General features: G+C 39.1%; 1 protein-coding gene across 7 annotated transcripts in view; it reads right to left on the bottom strand.

Moving 5' to 3' along the window:
* Positions 1-21,740, bottom strand: part of PALM2AKAP2 (PALM2 and AKAP2 fusion) — a 561,773-nt gene that overhangs the window by 188,242 nt on the left and 351,791 nt on the right. For all 7 annotated transcript variants that reach the window (XM_043965514.1, XM_043965480.1, XM_043965488.1 and 4 more), the window contains one exon: positions 851-936. In XM_043965514.1, the coding sequence (XP_043821449.1) occupies positions 851-936 (86 nt within the window). The remainder of the gene's footprint in view (positions 1-850; positions 937-21,740) is intronic.

A 21,740-nucleotide genomic window follows, 5' to 3' on the forward strand; every position in this document is an offset into this window, starting at 1 on the left:
CACCTCAGGAATATAGTGTGGCCAAGCATGGAGACCCTGGTCTGCAAGGAACAAAGATGATATATTGATATGGATGGGTACTATTTATACCCAGACAGTCCTTTCCAGCTGTTTCCCTTCTACTTGTTTTGCCCCATCCCAGCTGCTTTGCATGTAGCTTTTGTTTGTAAACATAAAAAAGACCAGGTCTTCTTCTTATCCAGCCAGCCAGTCTCCATAGTGATTCGGTCCCCCATCCATATATTCCTCTCTCCTAATAAATCTCTTTTTATTTGACAAGATTCGTGATGAACCTCCAATTCTTTGGGTGAGCTAGCTCCCTAATCCACATCACAAGTCCCCCCAACAAAATGAGGAGGTACTACTGGTTTATAAAGTGCCTGCCTGACAATAATTCTGCACAGTAAGTGGTCCAAGTATCTTCATTAGTGAGGAAACAGATTTAGAGAGTTCAGATAATCTTTCTAGTCACATGCAGGAGCCATCACTCAAACCCAGATCTTAATTCCCAGTATAAGACACTTCCAAGTACATCATGATGCCTTATGTCAGGCTACCCTTGACATACATGTTTGAGAATCTGGTTCAAAGGTATTTTCCTAACCCGGAACCTGAATTGAAGGAAATTCCACATCTGGTCCCTTCATCAAATTCTGTAATTATCTAGAAAGGAAATCCTCCCTCCGGAAGTCAGTCATCGAAACTGCTGGTCAATGAATCTGCTACATTAACACTTTGCTTGAGTAGAAAAGGAATACCCCAGATGTTGGATGATGGGTTGGCAGTTGTCCCTAGGAAAGTTGACATGCTTCTGCAGTTTGTGACAAAAACAAAGTGTAGGTAGACTTACCTGTACAGTCATTTCTATGTCAAAAGTTTCTAATGGATTGAAGGTTTTTTGATCACCACACAGAAGCACACTGTCCCACTGAGATCCTGCAAGGAAAAGCATATATTTGTCAATAATAAAGTTCTCTGTTTTGGACTAATAATATCTCATTGCATGGTATTTCAGGAAAGAAAAAGAAAAACAAAAGAAGCACAAAACACTTGACTTAAACTAAGAAAATGCCAGGTCAAATATTGCTTCTGTCCTTAAATAGCTGTGAGACCTTGGACAACTCATAAAAAGATAAACAAACAAAAACAACCTCTGTGCCCCAGTTTCCCCTTCTATTAAATAGAAATAATACTTGCATTAACTATTTCATAAGGCTATTGTAAGGAAAGTCTTTGTAAACTGTAAAATAGTATTATGAAGGAATTATTATTCTAAAGGTTCAGCTGTTATTTTTATTTAGTTAAATTGATTAACCCTAGGAGGATTACCTCTAATAGCTTCCTACAAATCTTGTTTTCAAGTTCAATGTCAATTAGTTCCTATCCTGCTTAAACACTTACTTTGCTGGCTTCTGACTCCCTCTATCTTGCAGAAAAGCCCTTTTAAACCCAAACTACTTAATCATTAGCTGTCAAGAAAGGTTCGAGAAAGGGCACAGACCTGGATCAGTGTAAAATAAATATTTCCAGCATTGAGTGGGTTACAGGAATGAGGGTCAGGGGGTCAGGATGGGGAAACTGGAATGCTTTACAATTCCAGTCTTCACAGTATGGCTTCATTATTTAGTTTGAAGTGAATTCTGGGAACACTGAAATACACATTTTTAAATGTAAGTATAAAAACACAATCCAAAGTCAAGTAGCAAAAGTTTTTGGATTACCTCGCTGCCTTCAATTACTCATACCCTGCAACATTCAAAGGCTGACTCATTTTTGTTTTGTTTTGTTTTTTAATATATTCCTTGCTTCTCCTAGGTGCCCATATACCCTGCCCTTTTCCCTTTTCCCTCCTTGTACTTGGGTAGATTTGAAAAAGCAAATAGGCTGCTTTGGGAAAGGGTGAATTCCCCATCACTGGAGAGAGGGAGGAAGAACATTTGTCAGGGATATTAATGGAGATTTCTACAAAATTAGGAGGTTGAATGAAATGACCTTTAAGGTCCCTTCTACATCTGAAATTAAATGAAACATCAGCTTTCTTTCTTTCTCTCTCTTTTCTTTCTCCTTCCTTCTTTTTCTTTCTTTCTTTCTTTCTTTCTCTCTTTCTTTCCTTCCTTCCTTCTCTCTCTCTCTCTCTCTCTCTCTCTCTCTCTCTCTCTCGCTCTCGCTCTCTCTCTCTCTCTCTCTCTCTTCCTTCCTTCCTTCCTTCCTTCCTTCCTTCCTTCCTTCCTTCCTTCCTTCCTTCCTTCCTTCCTTCCTTCCTTCCTTCCTTCCTTCCTTCCTTCCTTCCTTTCTTTCTTTCCTTCCCTTCCTTCCTTTATTCTTTCCTTTATTTCTTTCTTTGGCAGTTAGGTTACACCTAAGTTTAAACATCTAATATTTCACAAAATATTGTTGCTTCCAACCTCAAAGTGGAGAATATGAACTGATCTCATGAACTAGTTCAGAAGATAATATAGAAAAACTTCACTAATTTAGATTAATTTGAGTAAGGTCAGTTTGAAATGGCCCCAAAGCCAAAATCAACAACTTTTTTTAAAATGGCATTTTATTGTTAATTTTATTATTTTCAAATCCAATGACTCCAATTAGACAAATAAACTATTGTTTAGTAGAATTCCTCAAAGAAACTGCTGAAATAGGAAGAGCTAAGATAAGAATACTTTATAATTAGTATATCAAGTAATTTGTGAATGGGGTATTTGAAATTAAAGAAAAGTTTAAGGAAGTTAAACATTACATGTTTGTGTGCTTAGAAAATATTTCTTCCCTTCTAGATCATGCAAGTGCAAACTTTAACCTAGTTCCTGACTGATTATCATAAATTCTAGTAAAGTTTAACTGTACTTATTTACTCTCTTAAGAATTCTCTCTTCTGGGGCAGCTAGGTGGCACAGTGGATAGAGCACGGAGTCAGGAGTACCTGGGTTCAAATCCTGCCTCAGACACTTAACACTTACTAGCTATGTGACCCTGGGCAAGTCACTTAACCCCAATTGCCTCACAAAAAAAAAAAAAAAGAATTCTCTCTTCTCTTTTCTTCCTCGTGTCACAAAGTCCCTTGATTTCAAATATCTCCCAAATATTTCCATCTTTCCTCAAGTGTCTGGTAAAGAGATGATCCTCCCCTTCACCAAGGCCAACTCCTCTACTCATACCCTTGATCCCATCCTCTTCTGCCTTCTTCAGCATTCTTTGATAGTCATCCTCCTCTTCCTCCTTCTTCCTCTTCCTCTTCTTCCTCCTTCTTCCTCTTCCTCCTTCCTCCTCCTCCTCATCTTCCTCCTCCTTTTCCTTCTTTTTCATCATCGTCTTCTCTTCCTCCTTTTCTTTCTTTCTTCAGGAATGTAATATCTCTTTTGTTTTTTGCTATAATATCCCTAGACCTAGCATAGTTCCTTGTAAACAGTAGTTACTTAACAAATATTTGTTGAAACGATAGTTAATGAAATGGATCTGAAATCAGTACAAATAATATTTTTCTGTTCACTTTTTTAGATCTTGCACAAGGCAAAAGAAATTTCTTTTTTGATTATAAGGCCCCTAACTTTCAGTCTAACTCCAAGAGACCAGATAGGGAAGGGGTTCCAAGTAAATTCAGTAATGCAGTCAATCCTTGAGGTAATAAAATGCAATGAAAAGAACTCTACAACTCAGAAGACTGGAATTTGAGTCCTACCTAGTCTTATTATTAGCCTTGTGACCCTGAGCAAGCCTCTTCTCTTCTGTGGGAACTGGGCCTTTAGTTTCTATATCTGTAAAATGGGGTTAATAATTGCCCATTTCACAAAATTGTTGCAAGAAAAATGATTTGTAGACCTTAAAGTGCTATGAAAACATGAATAATTGTTATAATCTGATAAGAGTGTATCATTTGCCTGGTCTAGAGTCCTCATTCAAACTAGGAAATTGCTCTTCTCAAAACTCTCCTTGGGGGTAGCTAGGTGGCGCAGTGGATGGAGCACTGGCCTTGGATTCAGGAGGACCTGAGTTCAAATCCAGCCTCAGACACTTGACACTAGCTGTGTGACCCTGGGCAAGTCACTTAACCCTCATTGCCCCCCCCCAAACAAAAACAAAAAAACCTCTCCTCAATTTGTTCAGTTTAATTGAGTTCTGATAACACCCAGCTTGCACTTATATTTGCAAAGGAACCTTTCATTCAAGAACCTCAGCTTTAAGTCATCACCTGGTGCCAATGACTGCAGAGACTGACAGCTGTGGAAACTAAGTCAGGAAGGTTTAGTGACTTGTCACACAATCCATTCTCAGACTGAGTAATAAAGAGGGAAAAGTCTTGAGCTAAAAAAGACAGATGGAAGGAGTCGCCTCTAAATATTGTTTCCTGGAGAAGAGTGTCTGTTCTCAACCGATCAACTCAACCATCTTTCTTCAATGGGGCTAAAAGGGCCTAGAGCCTAGAGGGCAGTGTCGGCAGTGAGATAGTGTGTTTGCTGATGTCAACAAATGATGTTTAGAATGAGTATGACTTCATTCAACAAGCATTCATTATGTGCCTAATATATGCAAGAGATTGTAATAGGTATTAGGTACTATAAAGATGGAGGGGAGAGGAAGAGAGGGAAGGAAGGGGAGGGAGGGAGAGGGGGGGAGGGAGGGAGAGAGGGGGAGAGGGGGAGGGAGGGAGAAGGAGAGGGAGGGAGGGAGGGAGAGGGCGAGAGAGAGAGAGAGAGAGAGAGAGAGAGAGAGAGAGAGAGAGAGAGAGAGAGAGAGAGATCCTCAGCTTATATCCCCCTGGAAGAAGAAAAAAGGATGAATGCTAGAGGGGGGAAAGATGATGTCAAAGTTACTATTTCAGCAACAAAAATTGACATCAAAGAATCCTTGTCTTAGAAAGGACCTGTGGGGGTAGCTAGGTGGCAAAGTGGATAAAGTACCGGCCCTGGATTCAGAAGGACCTGAATTAAAATTCGGCCTCAGACACTTGACACTAGCTGTGTGACCTTGGGCAAGTCACTTGACCCTCATTGCCCCGCCCCCCCAAAAAGAGAGGACCTGTGAGGATGATTTATCTTTGCTATTAGGCAAGAACATGCCTCAAGCAGCCCAGCAATAGTTAATCAGCTTTACAAACAAACAATCATAATCTTAGAGCTGGGAGGAATAGTAAGTGCTTAGCAAATGGTTGCTGACTGGCTGAATAATCATTGTTTAATACTCGTGGTCTCATTTTGGTGTTCCATCAGCCATGTAAAGCAGGCAGGTATTTTGAATATTATTATCCCTATTTTGAAGATAAGGAAATTGAGGTGAAATCACTTGAGCAAGGTCATCAACTTGTGAGTAAAGGAGCCAGGACTCAAATCTGGGTCCCTTATTTCCAGGGCCAATGCTGTCTACTACAGTCATTAATTATACTGCTTACAAAGTTCCCTCCAGCTTTAGTAATCATTTCTCTGACTTCCAAATTCTTCCCTCAACTTAGAAGACTGTCCTCAAAGTCTTAGTGCAGTTTTAAGCTTTAATAACTTGTGAAGTGTACATGTCACCAAGTTACAAAAAGACCCCTTAAAAGTTTGATCATTTAAATTTATTTTATACTTATTCAGTGTTGTGAAGTTTGAATAAAACATTTTTAATTTCCATTTTTAAAAAGCTTCTGGATGAGACTTTCTCACACCAGTGCATCAGTAGAGGTTTTCTTATTTGGCCACCTTGGTTACTTGATTTAGCTCCTAAAACTATGTTGGATACAGCAAAACCCCAATCTATTGATGATCTTAGGGCTAGGATGATAAATGCAATCTTTTCAGTCACTGAGTATCAGCTGAGGAAAATTTTTACAAAGTTCAAAAATTGTCTAGAGTGCAGAATTTTAATATGAAACAAATATTTTGAAAACTCAGATAATTAACATTTCCATTTGTAAAGTTTGTAGAATTTATACTTCTGAAGTTATTAAAGCTTAAAACTGCACTAAGACTTTTGGGACACTTTGCATCTTCCTGGTAAGAACTTCCATTCAAATTCTGACCTATAGTATCCAGTCTCTAGATGATAACTTATAATTATAGCATCTAACTATAAACTACATTTAGGTTATAACTATAAATATAAATAGAATAGATTATAGACTGGAGTATTTTTGTCTACTGTCACACAGGCATAGCTCATCCTGATTTTAGAAGATGCCATGTGTAAATAATTTGACCTATAAATATTGATAATAGGGTATTTGTCCCTAAAATATTTGTTTTTGCACTGCCACAATTCTTCTCTTCCTTCCTCCTTTTGCTTAAGATATTACTTAATAAGATTACAAATCCCTCAGAGATAATAATACTTTTCCAACCCCACCACCCCCCTCTCCCCCCATCTTATAGAGTGCTTAGTACACAGAATCCCTGAATCTCAGATTTGGAAGATATAGCTGGCATTATTTAATTCAGCCCCACAGTTGACTGAATTGTTGCATCACCTACAAGAGGTTAGCCATCCTTTAAGGCCAACCATCCTTCCTTCCTTCCTTTCTTTCTTTCTTTCTTTCTTTCTTTCTTTCTTTCTTTCTTTCTTTCTTTCTTTCTTTCTTTCTTTCTTTCGTGGGGCAATGAGGGTTAAGTGACTTGCCCAGGGTCACACAGCTAGTAAGTGTCAAGTGTCTGAGGCCAAATTTGAACTCAGGTCCTCCTGAATCCAGGGCCAGTGCTTTATCCACTGCGCCACTTAGCTGCTCCATCCTTTCTTTTTTGGATCTCAAATGATAAAGACTATACCCCTGGGACAGCCCATTCTCCTGTCAGAACTACAGCCCTAATTATCAGGGCTTTTCTTTATGGGGGTGCTAAATGGGCCTCTTTCAAACTCCCACCCAGCCACTCTTCCTAGTTCTGCCCTCCAGGGCCAGGCCAAGCAAGTTGAATCTGTAGTAAGAATGTAAGTTCTTGGAGATGGGCCTGCTTTTTGTGTTTGTATCTCCACTAGCCTAGTACTGTGCCCTGAGTGAATAGGAAATGCTTTTAAAATTGAAACATATTTCACTGCTGTCCTCTGGCTATAAGGAAAAAGGAAAGAAGGTCTCAAAATACCTTGAATGGACCTCTACAGTGAATTTATGGGAGGTCATAAAAAAGAGTTTCTCAGGAGGGAAGGCATGGAGAGGTGGTGATTTGAATCACTGGTGAAAAGCTCCAGATTAATGGGATCTTTTGGATCATTTAAGGTGAGACAGCTCTCCACATACCTGAAGACAGTTGTGATAGGCTCCCCAAATCTTCTTTTCTAATAGGCAAAATCCTCATAATTCCCTCAAGGGCATCTTGTATGGCATGATTTTGAGAGCCTTCATCTTACTCTAAACATTCCTCACTTGTCAATTCTCTTTCTAACACGTAGTGCCAAGAACTAAACACAATATTACAGATGTGGTTATAATAGATAAGAAGTATTAACTTCAAGGTTCTGGACACTGTATTTTCCTTAATGCTTGTTGAATGGAATTGAATGGAATCTTAATAAAGTCTATCATCATATTAAATTTTAAAAATTTTATATTACACTGTTGACTATTGAGTTTGTAGTCATCTAGATCTGCCAGATTATTATTATTTTTAAACTTTCTTGGGGGGGGCAGGGCTATGGGGGTTAAGTGACTTGCCCAAGGTCACACAGCTAGTAAGTGTCAAGTGTCTGAGGCTGGATTTGAATTTAGGTCCTCCTGAATCCAGGGCCGGTGCTTTATCCACTGCACCACCTAGCTGCCCCCAGATTATTTTTTAAAAGCAAATTGCAATCTTACCATGACTCCCCCAACTTCTGTTTGTGACTGATATTTTTGCAACCCAAGTATAGGACTTAATATTTATTACAATTCAATTTCATTTTACTAGGCTCAACAAATAATATCTATAGAACTCTTCACCTAGGCAACTAATCTTAAGATGTTTCTTAATGGATCATTTGATAAGCATTTACTAACTATCTACTATGTGATGGTCACTATCCTAGGCCCTGAGAATGCAAAGATAACATAACAATTCCTGCTCTCAAGGAATTTACTGGAAAAAACAACATGTAGACATATAAGATATATTTAGATATATGCATATACACACCAATATATGTGTATGTACACATATGTGTGTGCGTATACATATGTATACACACACATATGTGTATATACACATATGTGTGTGCGCGTATACATACATATACACACACACATATATATAAAAAGAGAGAGAGAGAGAGAGAAAATCTGGATTTATCTACCTACATCTGCATAGTTTGCCTATATCATTAATTCTCTACCAAAAATCCTATTGACAAGCAGCATGATCAAATTTCCTATACATTCCTAATTTTAGGGTACCAAATCTTAGGTATAGGAGGAAGTCTGGTACATGGTATATATACTGGGCTGTTTGTAGAGTCTATATTCTAATTTCTTTTTATATCGCTTTCCCCCTCGGAACCTGCATGACTGACAGTGGAATTCCTTATGAATATAACTACTATACTAAGTATGATAAATAAGAAAGCAATATATAAAGATACAAGTTCGCCAGAAAGATCTAATATTTAGCAGGGACAACAGGCTACATGCTTATTTTTGTGTGAAGGAGATGGTTTTGATTGGGTTTTTTCACATATATGATTTTATATTTGATGTGTATATGTATTTACATGGATGTCTCCTCTTGTTGGATCTGAGGAAATGGCTATATATCTCAGGTTAGTATTTAGAAGATAAAGGGAAGCCAACTATACTATATCATCTTATTGTTGGTTTGGGGAGAAAAAAAAAATCTAAAATTCGATGACTGAAGGCAGAGCTCAGGAAAGGAGAGGATAGCTTCTCCTTGCTCATGTTATGGTTGGTGTTCAGTTGTTTCAGTTGTGTCAGGCCTTGGTTGACACCCTTATCTTGGCAAAGATACTGGAGGGGTTTGCCATTTCCTTTTCCAGCTCATTTTACAGATGAGGAAACTAAGGCAAACAGGGTGCAGTGACTTGCCCAGGGTCACATAGCTAGTAGGTGTCTGAAGCCAGATTTGAACTAAGGAAGATGAGTCTCCCTGACTCCAGACCCAGCACTCTATCCACTGTAATGAGTAGCTTATACTTATGCTTATGCTTAAGTAAGGAAAACTCTTGGGAATAAGAAAATAGCAATGGAAACATCCTAGTTCTGGTGTTATTAAGTCTGAGTTTGAATCTCAGCTTTGCTATTTATTATCTGGGCACGTCATGTAACCTTTATAGGTCTCAGTTTCTTCATCTGTAAACATGAAGGGATTGATATGAGAGAGTGCTCTAAATCTCTAAGAACAAGAGAACTATAAATCAGAACAACTTTGAGCTTTCATCATGGACTAAGTAAACTTGCAAAGGTGACAAAATATGGCAATGGTATTAGAATGGTTGCAGCAAGATGGGCATACAATGCATTGTTAGTAGAGCTTTGAATTGATCCATCCATTCTGAAAAGCAATTTGAAAATCCGCAGACAAAATAACTGAAATATACAGTTAGGCATATACTTCATGGAGGTCAAATACACAAAAGAAAGGCTTCCTAGACACCAAAATATGTACAACAGCATTTTTTGTGTGGTGAAAAAGAATTGGAAACAAAGGAGGTGACCATCAATTGGGGAATGGTAGATCAGATTGTTATACATGAATGTAATGTAATATTTTTTTCTATATGAAATGATGACTACAAAGAAGTATGAGAAGTTTACATGAACTGATGAAAAGTGAAGAGCCTGAACAATATAGATGTTATCTATAAAAATTTATTAACTGAACATTTATGCTATATACATTTATGTATGTATAGAAATACTATAAACATAAAAGCATATATTTATACTTAGAAGCATATTTATATTTATGTATATATTTTTAAATGTACCTCTCTCCCCTATTGAATCTAAGTTACTTGTAGGGATTGTTTAATTCTTTGTATTTTTATCCCCAGAACCTAGCATAATGACTGGCATATAAAAGGTACATGTTGATTGATGATATAATTTAAATGGAAAGAAAGCAATAAAATAATCACACTGAATTATGTGAAATAATAATGGCTAAACTTGGCTCCCAAGAGACAGATATTAGAATGTACCTCTCCCTGCTTTTTTGTAGAGGTGGGGATAAATTATTATTATTATTGTTGTTATTACTGTAGGTATACAATCCCAAAATTTTCTATGTGTTTTACTAAATTTTTCTTCCCTTTTTTTTATTCTTCGTTATAAGGGCTGACTTTTTGGAAGGGAGAGGAATACAGTGGGAAGTGTGGTGATATAAAAATATCAATAAATGGTTTTTAAAAGTTTTGGAGTTCCCACATGTACAAAAATATTTATAGCTGCTCTTTACGTGGTAGCAAGGAATTGGAAGTTGAGGGGGTGCCCATCAATTGGGGAATGGCTGGACAAGTTGTGGTATATGAATACAATGGAACACTATTGTGCTGTAAGAAATGATGAGCAGGAAGAGTTCAGAGAAACCTGGAGGGTGTTACATGAGCTGATGATGAGTGAGATGAGCAGAACCAGAAGAACATTGTACACAGTATCATCAACATTGAGTGTTGACCTACTGTGATGGACTATATTCTTCTCACCAATGCAATGGTACAGAAGAGTTCCAGGGAACTCATGATAGAAGAGGATCTCCAAATCCAAGAAAAAAAAAGAAAGAAAGAACTGTGGAGTATAGATGCTGATTGAACCATATTATTTCTTTTGTTTTGGGTGCTGTTGGTTTTTTTTTTCTTTCTATTTTGAGGTTTTGCATCACTGCTCTGATTCTTTCTCTTGTAACAGGATTAATGCAGAAATAGGATTAATGTTATTATGTGTATATATATGTGTGTGTGTATATATATATATATCTATATGTATAGAGATATATAGATATAACCTATATCAGATTACCTGCTGTCTAGGGGAGGGGGGAGGGAGGGGTGGGAGGGAGAAAAATCTGAAATTGTAAAGCATGTATAAACAAAAGTTGAGAACTATCTTTACATGTAATGGAAAAAATAAAATACCTCATACATTAAAAAAAAAAAGTTTTGGAGTTCTCCTAGATCAGATGGGATCAGACATGGCCTGTAACACTCCCCAGTGTGGCTGGAAACAGACTAAAATGTAACTGGGGAATATTTAAGAAAATAAATAAAACTACAATAAGACACAGACAATGTTAATATGTAGTTTTTCTAAGTCAATATGTTGCCAGCAAAGTTTGATACCACTGTACTAGATAACCTCTTAAGTCCTTATCAACTCTAAATTTGTGATTAGTGTTCTAGCCTTCAATGTTCTTTCTGGATCCTAACTCTATTACTTAATCTGTTATTACACCTCTCAGCTTTGGCTCATCTGAAGATTTGATAAGCAGGCCACTATAACTTCATCTAATCAATGATACAAATATCAAACAGAGCCCACAGATAAATACCTACAGGTACCTCCATCCAAATTAACATTGTTCCATTAATGAGTACTGTTTGGCTTGGGTCTGGTCATTCAACCTATTAGGAATCCATCTCACTGCTCATCTAGCTCATTCTGCTTCATCTTGACCACAGGACAGCATGGGAAACAATGTCAAATGTTTTGATGAAATTTAGATAAATTACAAATGCAGCATTCCCCTTATCTACCAGTCAATCAATTTATTCTGTCAAAAAAAGGAAATGAAGCTAGTCTGGTATTACCTGTTCTTGATGAAGATGTACTGACTCTTTGAGGTAACTGCTTCCTTTTCTGGAAGTTCATTAACCATCCCTTTAAATAATATTTTCTATAATCTTGCTTGAAATCAGTCTAGCTCACCAGTCTATGGCTAGGAATCTCTACTCTCTTGCCTTTTTGATGGTGCATTTGCCTTCCTCCAGTCCTGTTACCTCCCTATAGTCTTTCTTTGTGTGTGTGTGTGTGTATGTGTGTGTGGCAATTGGGGTTAAGTGACTTGCCCAGGGTCACACAGCTAGTAAGTGTCAATGTTCTGAGACCAGATTTGAACTCAGGTACTCCTGACTCCAGGGCCGGTGCTTTATCCACTGCGCCACCTAGCCACCCCTCCCTATAGTCTTTCTTTCTTTTTTTTTTTGGGGGGGGGCAGGGCAATGGGGGTTAAGTGACTTGCCCAGGGTCACACAGCCAATAAGTGTCAAGTGTCTGAGGCCGGATTTGAACTCAGGAACTCCTGAATCCCGGGCCAGTGCTTTATCCACTGCGCCACCTAGCCACCCCTCCCTATAGTCTTTCTTTTCTTTTCTTTTTTTTTTTTTAGTGAGGCAATTGGGGTTAAGTGACTTGCCCAGGGTCACACAGCTAGTAAGTGTTAAGTGTCTGAGGCCAGATTTGAACCCAGGTACTCCTGACTCCAGGGCCGGTGCTCTATCCACTGCGCCACCTAGCTGCCCCCCTATAGTCTTTCAAAGATCACTGACAATTGTAATCACACCCTCCAGTTTTGTCAGTACGCTGGGATGAATTAATAACTCATTAAAGACAGCTCTATTTTCATCTTCTTACTTTTCTTGGGTTTCAGCTCACAGTTTTTTTCCCCAAACTTTTCAGTCCGAAGATCAACCTCCTTGGTAGAGACAACAGAAATAAACATTAAGTAGTTAAGTAGTTTCCCTTCTCCCACTGTCTACTGTCATTGTCTCATCAACTCCAAACTGTGCTCCTCATCCCTTCCTTAATCTCCTTCTTTTTCCCCTAGTTGCTTTAAAAAAACAAAACTGTTTAACACAGTATGTATTGAATAAAATTTTTTCCATTTTTTAAAAGAGATTTTGAAATAACTGGAATAACACTTTTTTTTTTGAAAGAGAATAATCTCACACAAACACTTTTCTCTTCAGGCCTCAAAGGAAGAAGTGTAGGAGAGGAAAGGATTAGGTTTACCACTGTGTGTGAGAAACTGAGATTCTTCTATTGTATTAAAAATACCTGTGATAAGAAACTCCAGCTGGTGCCTTTTTGTAAAATCCACTTTTAAAAGTGGATAAAATCAACCAACAGTTACTTTTATTGTCTTTCATTTATCTCATTATTCACATACACAGCCCACATTAGACAGACCAGTCCTTGCAGCTAGAGAAAAACCTCTATCTGCAACTCTCTAGCTTTGATCTGCTTTAGTTAGAAACCCTTTACCGATTTGTTTCCTTTCATTTGCTATTGATTTCAGCTATGAATGGTGGTTTTTGATCGCTGATGAGGCCTCTACAATAAAATGACAGGACAACATAATAAAAATGAAGTGACACTAAGAGTCTCTCTCTCTGTCTCTCAGATGCAGATTTGCGAAAAGGAAATCACGGTAATTGAAGATGGAGAGGGATTTGTACTGTTGGTTTAGCAGGTAGCAGGGCCTAAGTGCATTTATCCTGGAAACCAAATAAATGCTGCATTGTTTTAACAAAGGAGACAGGATGTGACACTTAACAATGGAAGGCATGACAGCTTGTGTGGGACAGCAGCTGATGTCAACATTCCAGATCAGAACACTGCCCCATTTCCTTCGTTCTGTCCCTGTTTATAGTTAGAAACCTGTAAAAAGGCAAGAGGCTCTGTAGCAGAAAAGCTGCAGATTACAGCAGTACACCTCCCTGAAGTCAACCCCCAAAACCAAGTATACCCTTCCTAAGAAAGAGAAAAGGATAACTGGAATAACAGGATTTGAAATCAACTATTATTTTTTGTAATAAATTAGAACCTTATCATAACCTGGGGCAGCTAGGTGGGACAGATAAAGTGCCAGGACTGGAGTCAGGAAGATTCATCTTTCCAAGTTCAAATCCAGCCTCAGACATTTATTAGCTATGTGAGACCCTGGGCAAGTCACTTCGTCCTATTTGCCCCAGTTTCCTCATCTCTAAAATGAGTTGGAGAAGGAAATGGCAAGCTACTCCAGTATCTTCCCCACAAAAAAACCCAAATGAGGTCACAAAGAGTGGGTCATGATTGAAAGTACTAAACAACAATAACTACTGTAATAATAAACAGGTACATTGCAAGCCTTTCACAAAAAAGAAATTTTCAAAAGGATGAAATAAAGATAAAATAATATTTGATCAGAGTCAATAGGGAGGCACTAGAGTTTATAGGGTAGGGGACTAGCAAGGTTGGGTCATTAGAATGTAAATTCCTTGAGGGAAGGGACTGTTTTTACCTTCCTTTGTACCCACAACATTTATTTTGCTGGCCCAGAGTAAGCACTTAATGCTAGTTGTACTTTGATTGAGGTACATTTTTGCAGCTAGGTGGAGGATGAATTGGAAGAATTTTGTTGAGGAAAAAATATAAGAATTGTCAAATGATCAAGGGAGAGATGAAATGGAGGTTGGGTACCTAGGTGACTAGAAGGAGAGTTGGTGCTCTCAATAATTTTGGATAAGTGGAAGAAGGGTAGGGTTGCTGGTGTTTTTTTTCAATACATGGAACAAAACAAGCATTTCCATAATGCAGTACAATAAAAAAGATGATTGCACAGGAAACTACAAATCTACCATGTACAACTTGCTATTCCCTCTAAATATACAACAAAGTTATCATGTAAATTTCGTTTTTTCTTTTCTTTCTCCCCAATCCTTCCCCACTAGACACAAATAGCTATATATATTATACATTAGGCTACCATAAGACACAAATAGGAGTATATATCATATATTTGTAAAATTATTCTAGACCTACTTCTATTTATCAGTTCTTTGTATAGCTGCAGATAGCATCTTTCTTCATATGTCCTTTATTTTTAATCTGTGTATTTATAATACTTAAAGTGACTTAGTCACTCAAATTTGTTTGTTCAACAGTATTGCTGTTACTGTATACAATGTTCTCTTGGTTCTGCTCACTTCTCTCTTCATCATTTCATGCAAGTCTTTCCATGCCTTTCTAAGATCCATGCCTGCTCATCTTGTGTGGCTTTCTTTCTCCCATAATGAAAAAAGTGGATGCAGGCTCTTACTTATGGGTCACTGACCCAGAAACCAGAGGCCATCTTCCATTCCTCTAGTTCTTTGTCCTTTATTTTCAAAGAGGACAATGACATTGGGGTGATGTCATGACTTGCACTGAATTGGATTTAAGTAAGGGAGGGTTATGCAGAGTCACCAACCTCACTCTTTCCTCCAGAGCCATCTGGGTCCAGTGGCAAGATATAGATCAGGATGACGGGAGATGGACCCAGGTGTTTAAGGTAATTGGGGTTAAGTGATTTGCCCAGGATCACACAGCTAATGAGTATCTGAGGTGAGATTTGAACTCAGGTCCTCCCAACTACAGGGCCAGTGCTCCACCCACTGCACCACCTAGCTGCTCCAAGGAGTACCAACAAAAACCACGAGGTGATCTGAAGGACAGGAGAGTAGGTATTGGTAGGGTGGGGAATAGGTGTCCTGGTAGGTGTGGTAGGGCAGGTTACAACTGCCCTGAGGAGTCTACACCTACTTCAGAAGGAGAGAGGTTGTGAGTTGGCCCAGTGGAAGGATGGCAGATTGGGAGAGGATGAGAAGAGGTACAGTTGGGTTTGAAACAAACCCTATCCTTGGCTAGTGTGTGCAAGGTGGGAGTCACCGTTTCTTCCTATTCTCTGAATTGTAAATCTCATACACATTGCTGATGAGGCCTCCACTTTGGAGTCTATTGCTGTACTAACATCATGCTTTATTATTTTCTGAATGGGACAGGTTTTCTTTCTCCTAATTACATTATAAACCCCTTGAGGATAGGGGCTTTATCTTATAATCTTTCTGTGTCACCCTCAGTAAGGCCTTGCTCACATCCCTCCTGTCTCTCTTTCCTCCATGTCATGGTTCACCCATCTTAATTTGTAAAACCCAGTTCATGTCAAAGATGCTCCATGAAGTTTTTCTTTTCTATCTTCTGTATCCTTGGGGATAGCATTCATTTGCTAATTAATTATGGGCTGCCTGGCCCCCAGTGGTCTTGGATGTTAGAGGATAGGAGAAAAATGTGAGGATTAATGGGAGGGTCAGTGCTGTGGAAGAAGATGCTGGTATATCATCTCTGCCAGGTCCTAACCTTCCCAAAAAAGAATATAGATGGGCTACTTATAGGCTCTTCTAAAAGTTTAAGTGCCATTTTAAGCTATTAAAGCTCAAAACTAGGGGGCAGCTAGATGGTGCAGTAGATGAAGCACTGGCCCTGGATTCAGGAGGACCTGAGTTCAAATCCAACTTCAGACACTTGACACTTACTACTAGCTGTGTGACCCTGGGCAAGCCACTTAACCCTCATTGCCCTGCAAAAAAAAAAAAAAGATCAAAACTATGCTAAGACTTTTGGGACACCCTTATAGATTCTCTATTTCTCAATGTGTAACAATTGGCTGGTATAGAAAGTCTCTTTCTATACTCATTTAGAACAATTGTTACTCCGTAATTTGTCATTTTTGGAGAATTGCTTGGGCTACTGATAAGGTTAAGTGACTTGTCCGTGATTACACAAGTCAGGAAGGGTCTGAGAGAGGTCTTAAACCCAGGTTTCCTTGACTCTAAGGTTGGCCATCTATTCACTTTGCTTCCTAGCTCAATAACAATAAAGCCTAGTTCTTTTAGTCTGGACCTGTGAAAGTCCTCAGAGCAGAGGGCTCTCAGTAAGACTGGTGAGTGCTCTTTGACTTACAGTCTTAGAGAGTTGCCTGGGGACACAGAGAGGGTAAGCAATTTGCCCAATGTCACACAGTGTGTGTCAAAAGGCAAGCCTTGAAAACAAATTGCCCTAACTATTCCTCCAGCTCACTCTGTGAGCTGCCTTTCAAATGCCTGATCAGTAACAATCTAATTAATCTAAATCATCTCCTTTCAGCCTTTTTTGACACAAAATCTTTTTGCCATTTCCAAAGGAGAAGAAGATGAACACATTTCCCCTGTGTAGACCTATGAGCTAAGCCCATGGGTCTATCCAGAGGATAGACTCATGGATTTATGGATGTCATATCTCTTATCTAAAGACTGAAGAGAGGCAGCTACATCGTACAGTGGATAGAATGCCAGGAGTGGAGTCAGGAAAACCTGAATTAAAATCTGATCTCAGATACTTTCTAGATGTGTGACCCTAGGCAAGTCACTTAACCCTGTTTGCCTCAGTTTCTTCATCTGTAAAATGAGTTGGAAGACATGGCAAACCATTTTAGTATCTTTGCCAAGAAACCCCTAAAAATAGGGTCACAAAGAATTGGACACAACTGAAACAAATCATCATTATCATCGTCGTTGTCGTCATCAACAACAACAGACTGGGAGGATCATACAAAGATACCACTAGCAACAGTTACAGCTTTCCTAGGTTTATGGAGAGTAGCAGTAAGGTAGGGAGAGTGTTTTTCCTAGGTAAGGTATAGTTTTAGGTGGTGGACGGCTACTCCTTTTCTGATATCAGTTCCTGGAGAAGCTGTTGGCCACAGGAAAGAGAGGTTATTTATTAGCTTGTGCCTGACTTAAAAAAATCAAAACAAAACTGGTGTGTGTGTGTGTATACGCTTACAATGGGGGCAGTTTACTACTACAGTAACCTTCTAATCAGTCTCTCCCCAATTCAATCCATCCCCACTTAAGCTGCCAAAGTGATTTTACTAAAATGCTTGTTTAACCACGTTAATACTCTCATTTCTGCCACTCCTAACTCAATAAACTTCAGAAGCTCCCTCTTATCCCCCGAATGAAATAGAAATTCTATGATTGTCATTTTAAGACCTTCATAATCTGCTCCCTTTCCTACCCATCTTCTTACATTTTGTTCTCCTTTACATGTTTCATAATCCAGAGACACTGGAGAGCTTATAATTTATATACGACCCTCAGCTCTTAACCCATACATTTGTACCAGCCATTGGCCATGCCTGGAATGTTCTCCCCCTTCACTTTAGGCTCCTCATTTCCCTGGATCAAATTCCACCTTCTGTAGGAAGAGACTTTTCCCACTTTTTTCTCTAGGATAACCTTCCATTTATAGGGCATATTTTTAATATATTATTTTCCCATTAGATTGTGGGTGCCTTGAGATCAGGGAAGTGTTTTTGCCTTTCTTTGTTTCCCTAGCACTGAGCACAATGCTTGACAGAATGTACGGCTAGGTGGCAAAGTGGTAGGAGAACGGGCTGGAGTCGGAAAGACTCATCTCCATCAGTTCAAGACTGGCCTCAGATGCTTACCAGCATAATGTGACCCTGGGCAAGGCACTTAACCCTATTTGCCTCAGCTTCATCATCCGTAAAATGATCTGGAGAAGGAAATGGCAAAACCACTCTTTGCCAAGTGTCTTTGCCAAGAAAACCCCAAATGCGGTCATTAAGAGTTGAACATGACTGAACAAGAACAACAGACTCAAAGTAAGGGTTTAATAAAAGCTTTTTAAATGACTGCAGGTTCCTAAGATTTTTATGGAAGAGCTTGGTTTGAGAGCACTTGATGTTCATTTTATTCATCATTCACCCAATCATCATGGGCCCTGTATAGTCCGAGGGCCCATAAACAGAAGATGTTAAGATGGAAGGGACCAGTGATAACTAATAACTAATCCAATCTTCTCATTTTCATAGGATCATAGACTTGGAGTGAGAAGGGAACTTTGGGTCCACCTAGTCTGACTTCCATCATTTTACCAATGAAGAAACAAGTTCATAAAAATTAAATGACTTGCTCAAGGTCACTGAGGTGGTTAGTAGCAGAACCAGGATTTGAATCCAGGTCTTCTGTCTCCAAATATAGAATTCTCTATTGTACCACAATCTAGAAAGGTGAAAAGACATGCCAACATGATACCCGCTCCCCAACAGACACAACTGGCATTCAAATTTGGGTATCTTAACTCCTGGCCTAATGTTCTTTATACTATATCATACATTTTATAGAAGAAAAATTGACCCACCCTGACAAAGGACTGTTTGTTTTTTTTCATAGAAAATGACTGATTCACGAATAGTACTCAGGTCTCTAATTGCCATGACCCATATTCTTACTGTAATTAAAAAAAAAAAAATGTTCATCTGACAGTTCTGGTTAATCAGGGGTTTGGAATTCAAACTTATTTTCCCCTTTAATTGTTTTTGGCTCACATTAACTCCATGGGTGGTGGTGGTGGTGGTGTGTATATGTTTTTTAAATTTCACTTTGTTCTTAGAGGATTTCTCAGTAGGTTGGTCATTAAAACTCAGAGGAACTTCTAAACAATGATTTCCCTTTAAATGCTTGGTTTTGGGAAACCCCACCCAAAGATGAGCTGATCAGATTTCCTTTGGGTGGGAAGCCCTACTCATGAGAATGGGATTAGGGGAATAAGGAAGGGAAGCAACCCAGCCCCTAATTCCACTCCCAAGGGGTGGCTCATCATTGTACTTATGAATTCCAGTGTACCTACTCCTTGAGATAGACAGTGGGCCTATGACAGTATGGCTGGTTCATGGTCAGCCATGTGACTGCACTGAATGTCCTAATACTTTATTATTTTGAGGTAGTGGAGTCACATCTGGTTAATCAGGTTGGCTTGAGTTACTCTAGGATTGAGGACATTTCCACTGTGTTCTCCTCTTTCACTATCAAGAGAGAAGACCAAAGGTGAAGGAGGCAAGTGGAATAGGGCCACAATGCCAGGAAGTTTTTTCTCTCTTTAATCCACGAACACAAGAAATTATGATTGACATTACTTTATGCAGTATTGTCCTCTGAATCTTGAAGAGTGTGAATGTTAGATATCACTGAGATCCATAGGTAGATCACAACTCAATGGCCTTTGTTCTGAGTCAGGCATAATTCAAGCTGGTCTAAGTGGGTCAGTTTCAGGATTGGAACAAAATGGGATACTCATAGACCATCTAAGAGCTAACAAAGAGAAGTTTACTTAGCCTTGGTATGGAAAGGATATTCAGCAAGGATACAGCATTGATTCACTTTCCTGTCTCAGTGCTGGCCATGCTGGTGAATTGGTATGTGACAAGCTTGAGGTAGAAGCATTGTGTCTTCTTACTCTGGATTGTGTAAATAGTTAGGGAACTAGAAAGCTACATCAATGGTGAAAACATGAGTTATGGTATTATGCATTTAGAGCTGTTGTTGTTCAGTCATTTCAGTTGTGTCTGACTCTCTGTGACCCCATCTGGGGTGTTCTTGGCAAGTTGGAATAATTTGTCATTTCCTTCTCCAGCTCATTTTACATATGAGGAAACTGAGGCAAACAAGGGTTAAGTGATTTCCCCACGGTCACATGGCTAGTAAGTATCTGAGGCCAGATTTGAATTCATGATGGTGAGTTTTCTTGACTCCAGCCCAACCCTGTGTCCGCTGTATCACCTAGCTGCCCTTAGAAGAAATCTTACAGGCTGTCAAATCTGATGTCACTTTATAGATGAAGAAATTGAGGGTGAGAAAGGTCAAGTGACTTGCTCAAGGGCAAATTAAATCTTGAGGATAACTTTGATACCTTTTAAGGCAAAACAAAGCTAACCTATGTGGTACAGATGATGTTCCTACAACAGCCTCATATGAGAGGTGGCATGATGCCTGTATCAAAAGCTGGAAAGGACTGCAGAGGTCACCTAGTCCAGCCCTTCTCCCTCTCTCCTCCATCCCATTTTGCAGGTGAGGAAACTGAGCCCTAGAGCAGTAAGGTGACCTGGATCAAGTAACAGACTAAGAGTCAAGAAAATCTGGTTTTGAGTATCATATTAGATTCTTACTATGTGACCATGGGCAAGTCACTTTACTTGGAGTTTTAGTTTCCTTATGCATAAAATGGGGAGAATAATACTTATAATACTTATCTCAGAAAGTTGTTCAAAGTGCTTTACAAATAGATCTTGTCAGTGTGTGCATGTATATATGTGTGTGTATGTACATAATGTATATATACATATAGAATATAGAATGTATAATAAATATAATGTATATGTATGTGTATATCAACTTTTATTCTGTGTTTCTTCCAATGAGATCCAAGGGGCATCATCTCATTCATTTTTTTTTTTGCAGGGCAATGAGGGTTAAGTGACTTGCCCAGGGTCACACAGCTAGTAAGTGTCAAGTGTCTGAGGCCAGATTTGAACTCAGATCTTCCTGAATCCAGGGCTGGTGCCCTATCCACTGTGCCACCTAGCTGCCCCCTGTCTCATTCATTTTTACCACACTTCCTTTTTCTCCCTCAGCACCACATCAGGAAACTATTATCCCCATTTTTCACAAAAGAATAAACAAGACAAAGGAAAGCTAAGCTACTTGCTTGAGATTACAAAGGAAGCAAGTGATAGGGCTGAAGCTAGAAGCCTTGGCTCTTCAGATCGACTATCCTTCAGAAAGGGAAGCCCCCACATGTGGGTTTCCAAATTTTCCTACAGCCCTGAGGGATGCAATAATGAAAGCACGTAGGCATTATATTCCTCTAAATCATCCTACAGCTGATAGATGGTTCCTCTAAGCCCTATTCTTCACCAGAGGCCTTCCATAGAAGGCAGGACCCAGAGTGCTTTATTCAGCAGGAAGGCTAAGTCTACCCCTAATTCCTGGGTTCGTGATCTGACCCTCTGACCATGATGATTTCTGAATAAAAAGGAATGATTGCTACACTACTTCATTAGCATCATGGCAATGCATTGGGAGAACAGCAATGGCTGTGGCAGAGCATGGGAGCATGTCTGCTTTCTTTAACTCTTGATTATATAGGCTACCTAAGATAGATTTTCCGGTTGATTCTACCCTCTTCTCTAAGCCTTTCCTGCTTACTTGGTTACTCT

The sequence above is a fragment of the Dromiciops gliroides genome, chromosome 1, assembly GCF_019393635.1.
Source record: "Dromiciops gliroides isolate mDroGli1 chromosome 1, mDroGli1.pri, whole genome shotgun sequence".
Classification (NCBI taxonomy): domain Eukaryota; kingdom Metazoa; phylum Chordata; class Mammalia; order Microbiotheria; family Microbiotheriidae; genus Dromiciops; species Dromiciops gliroides.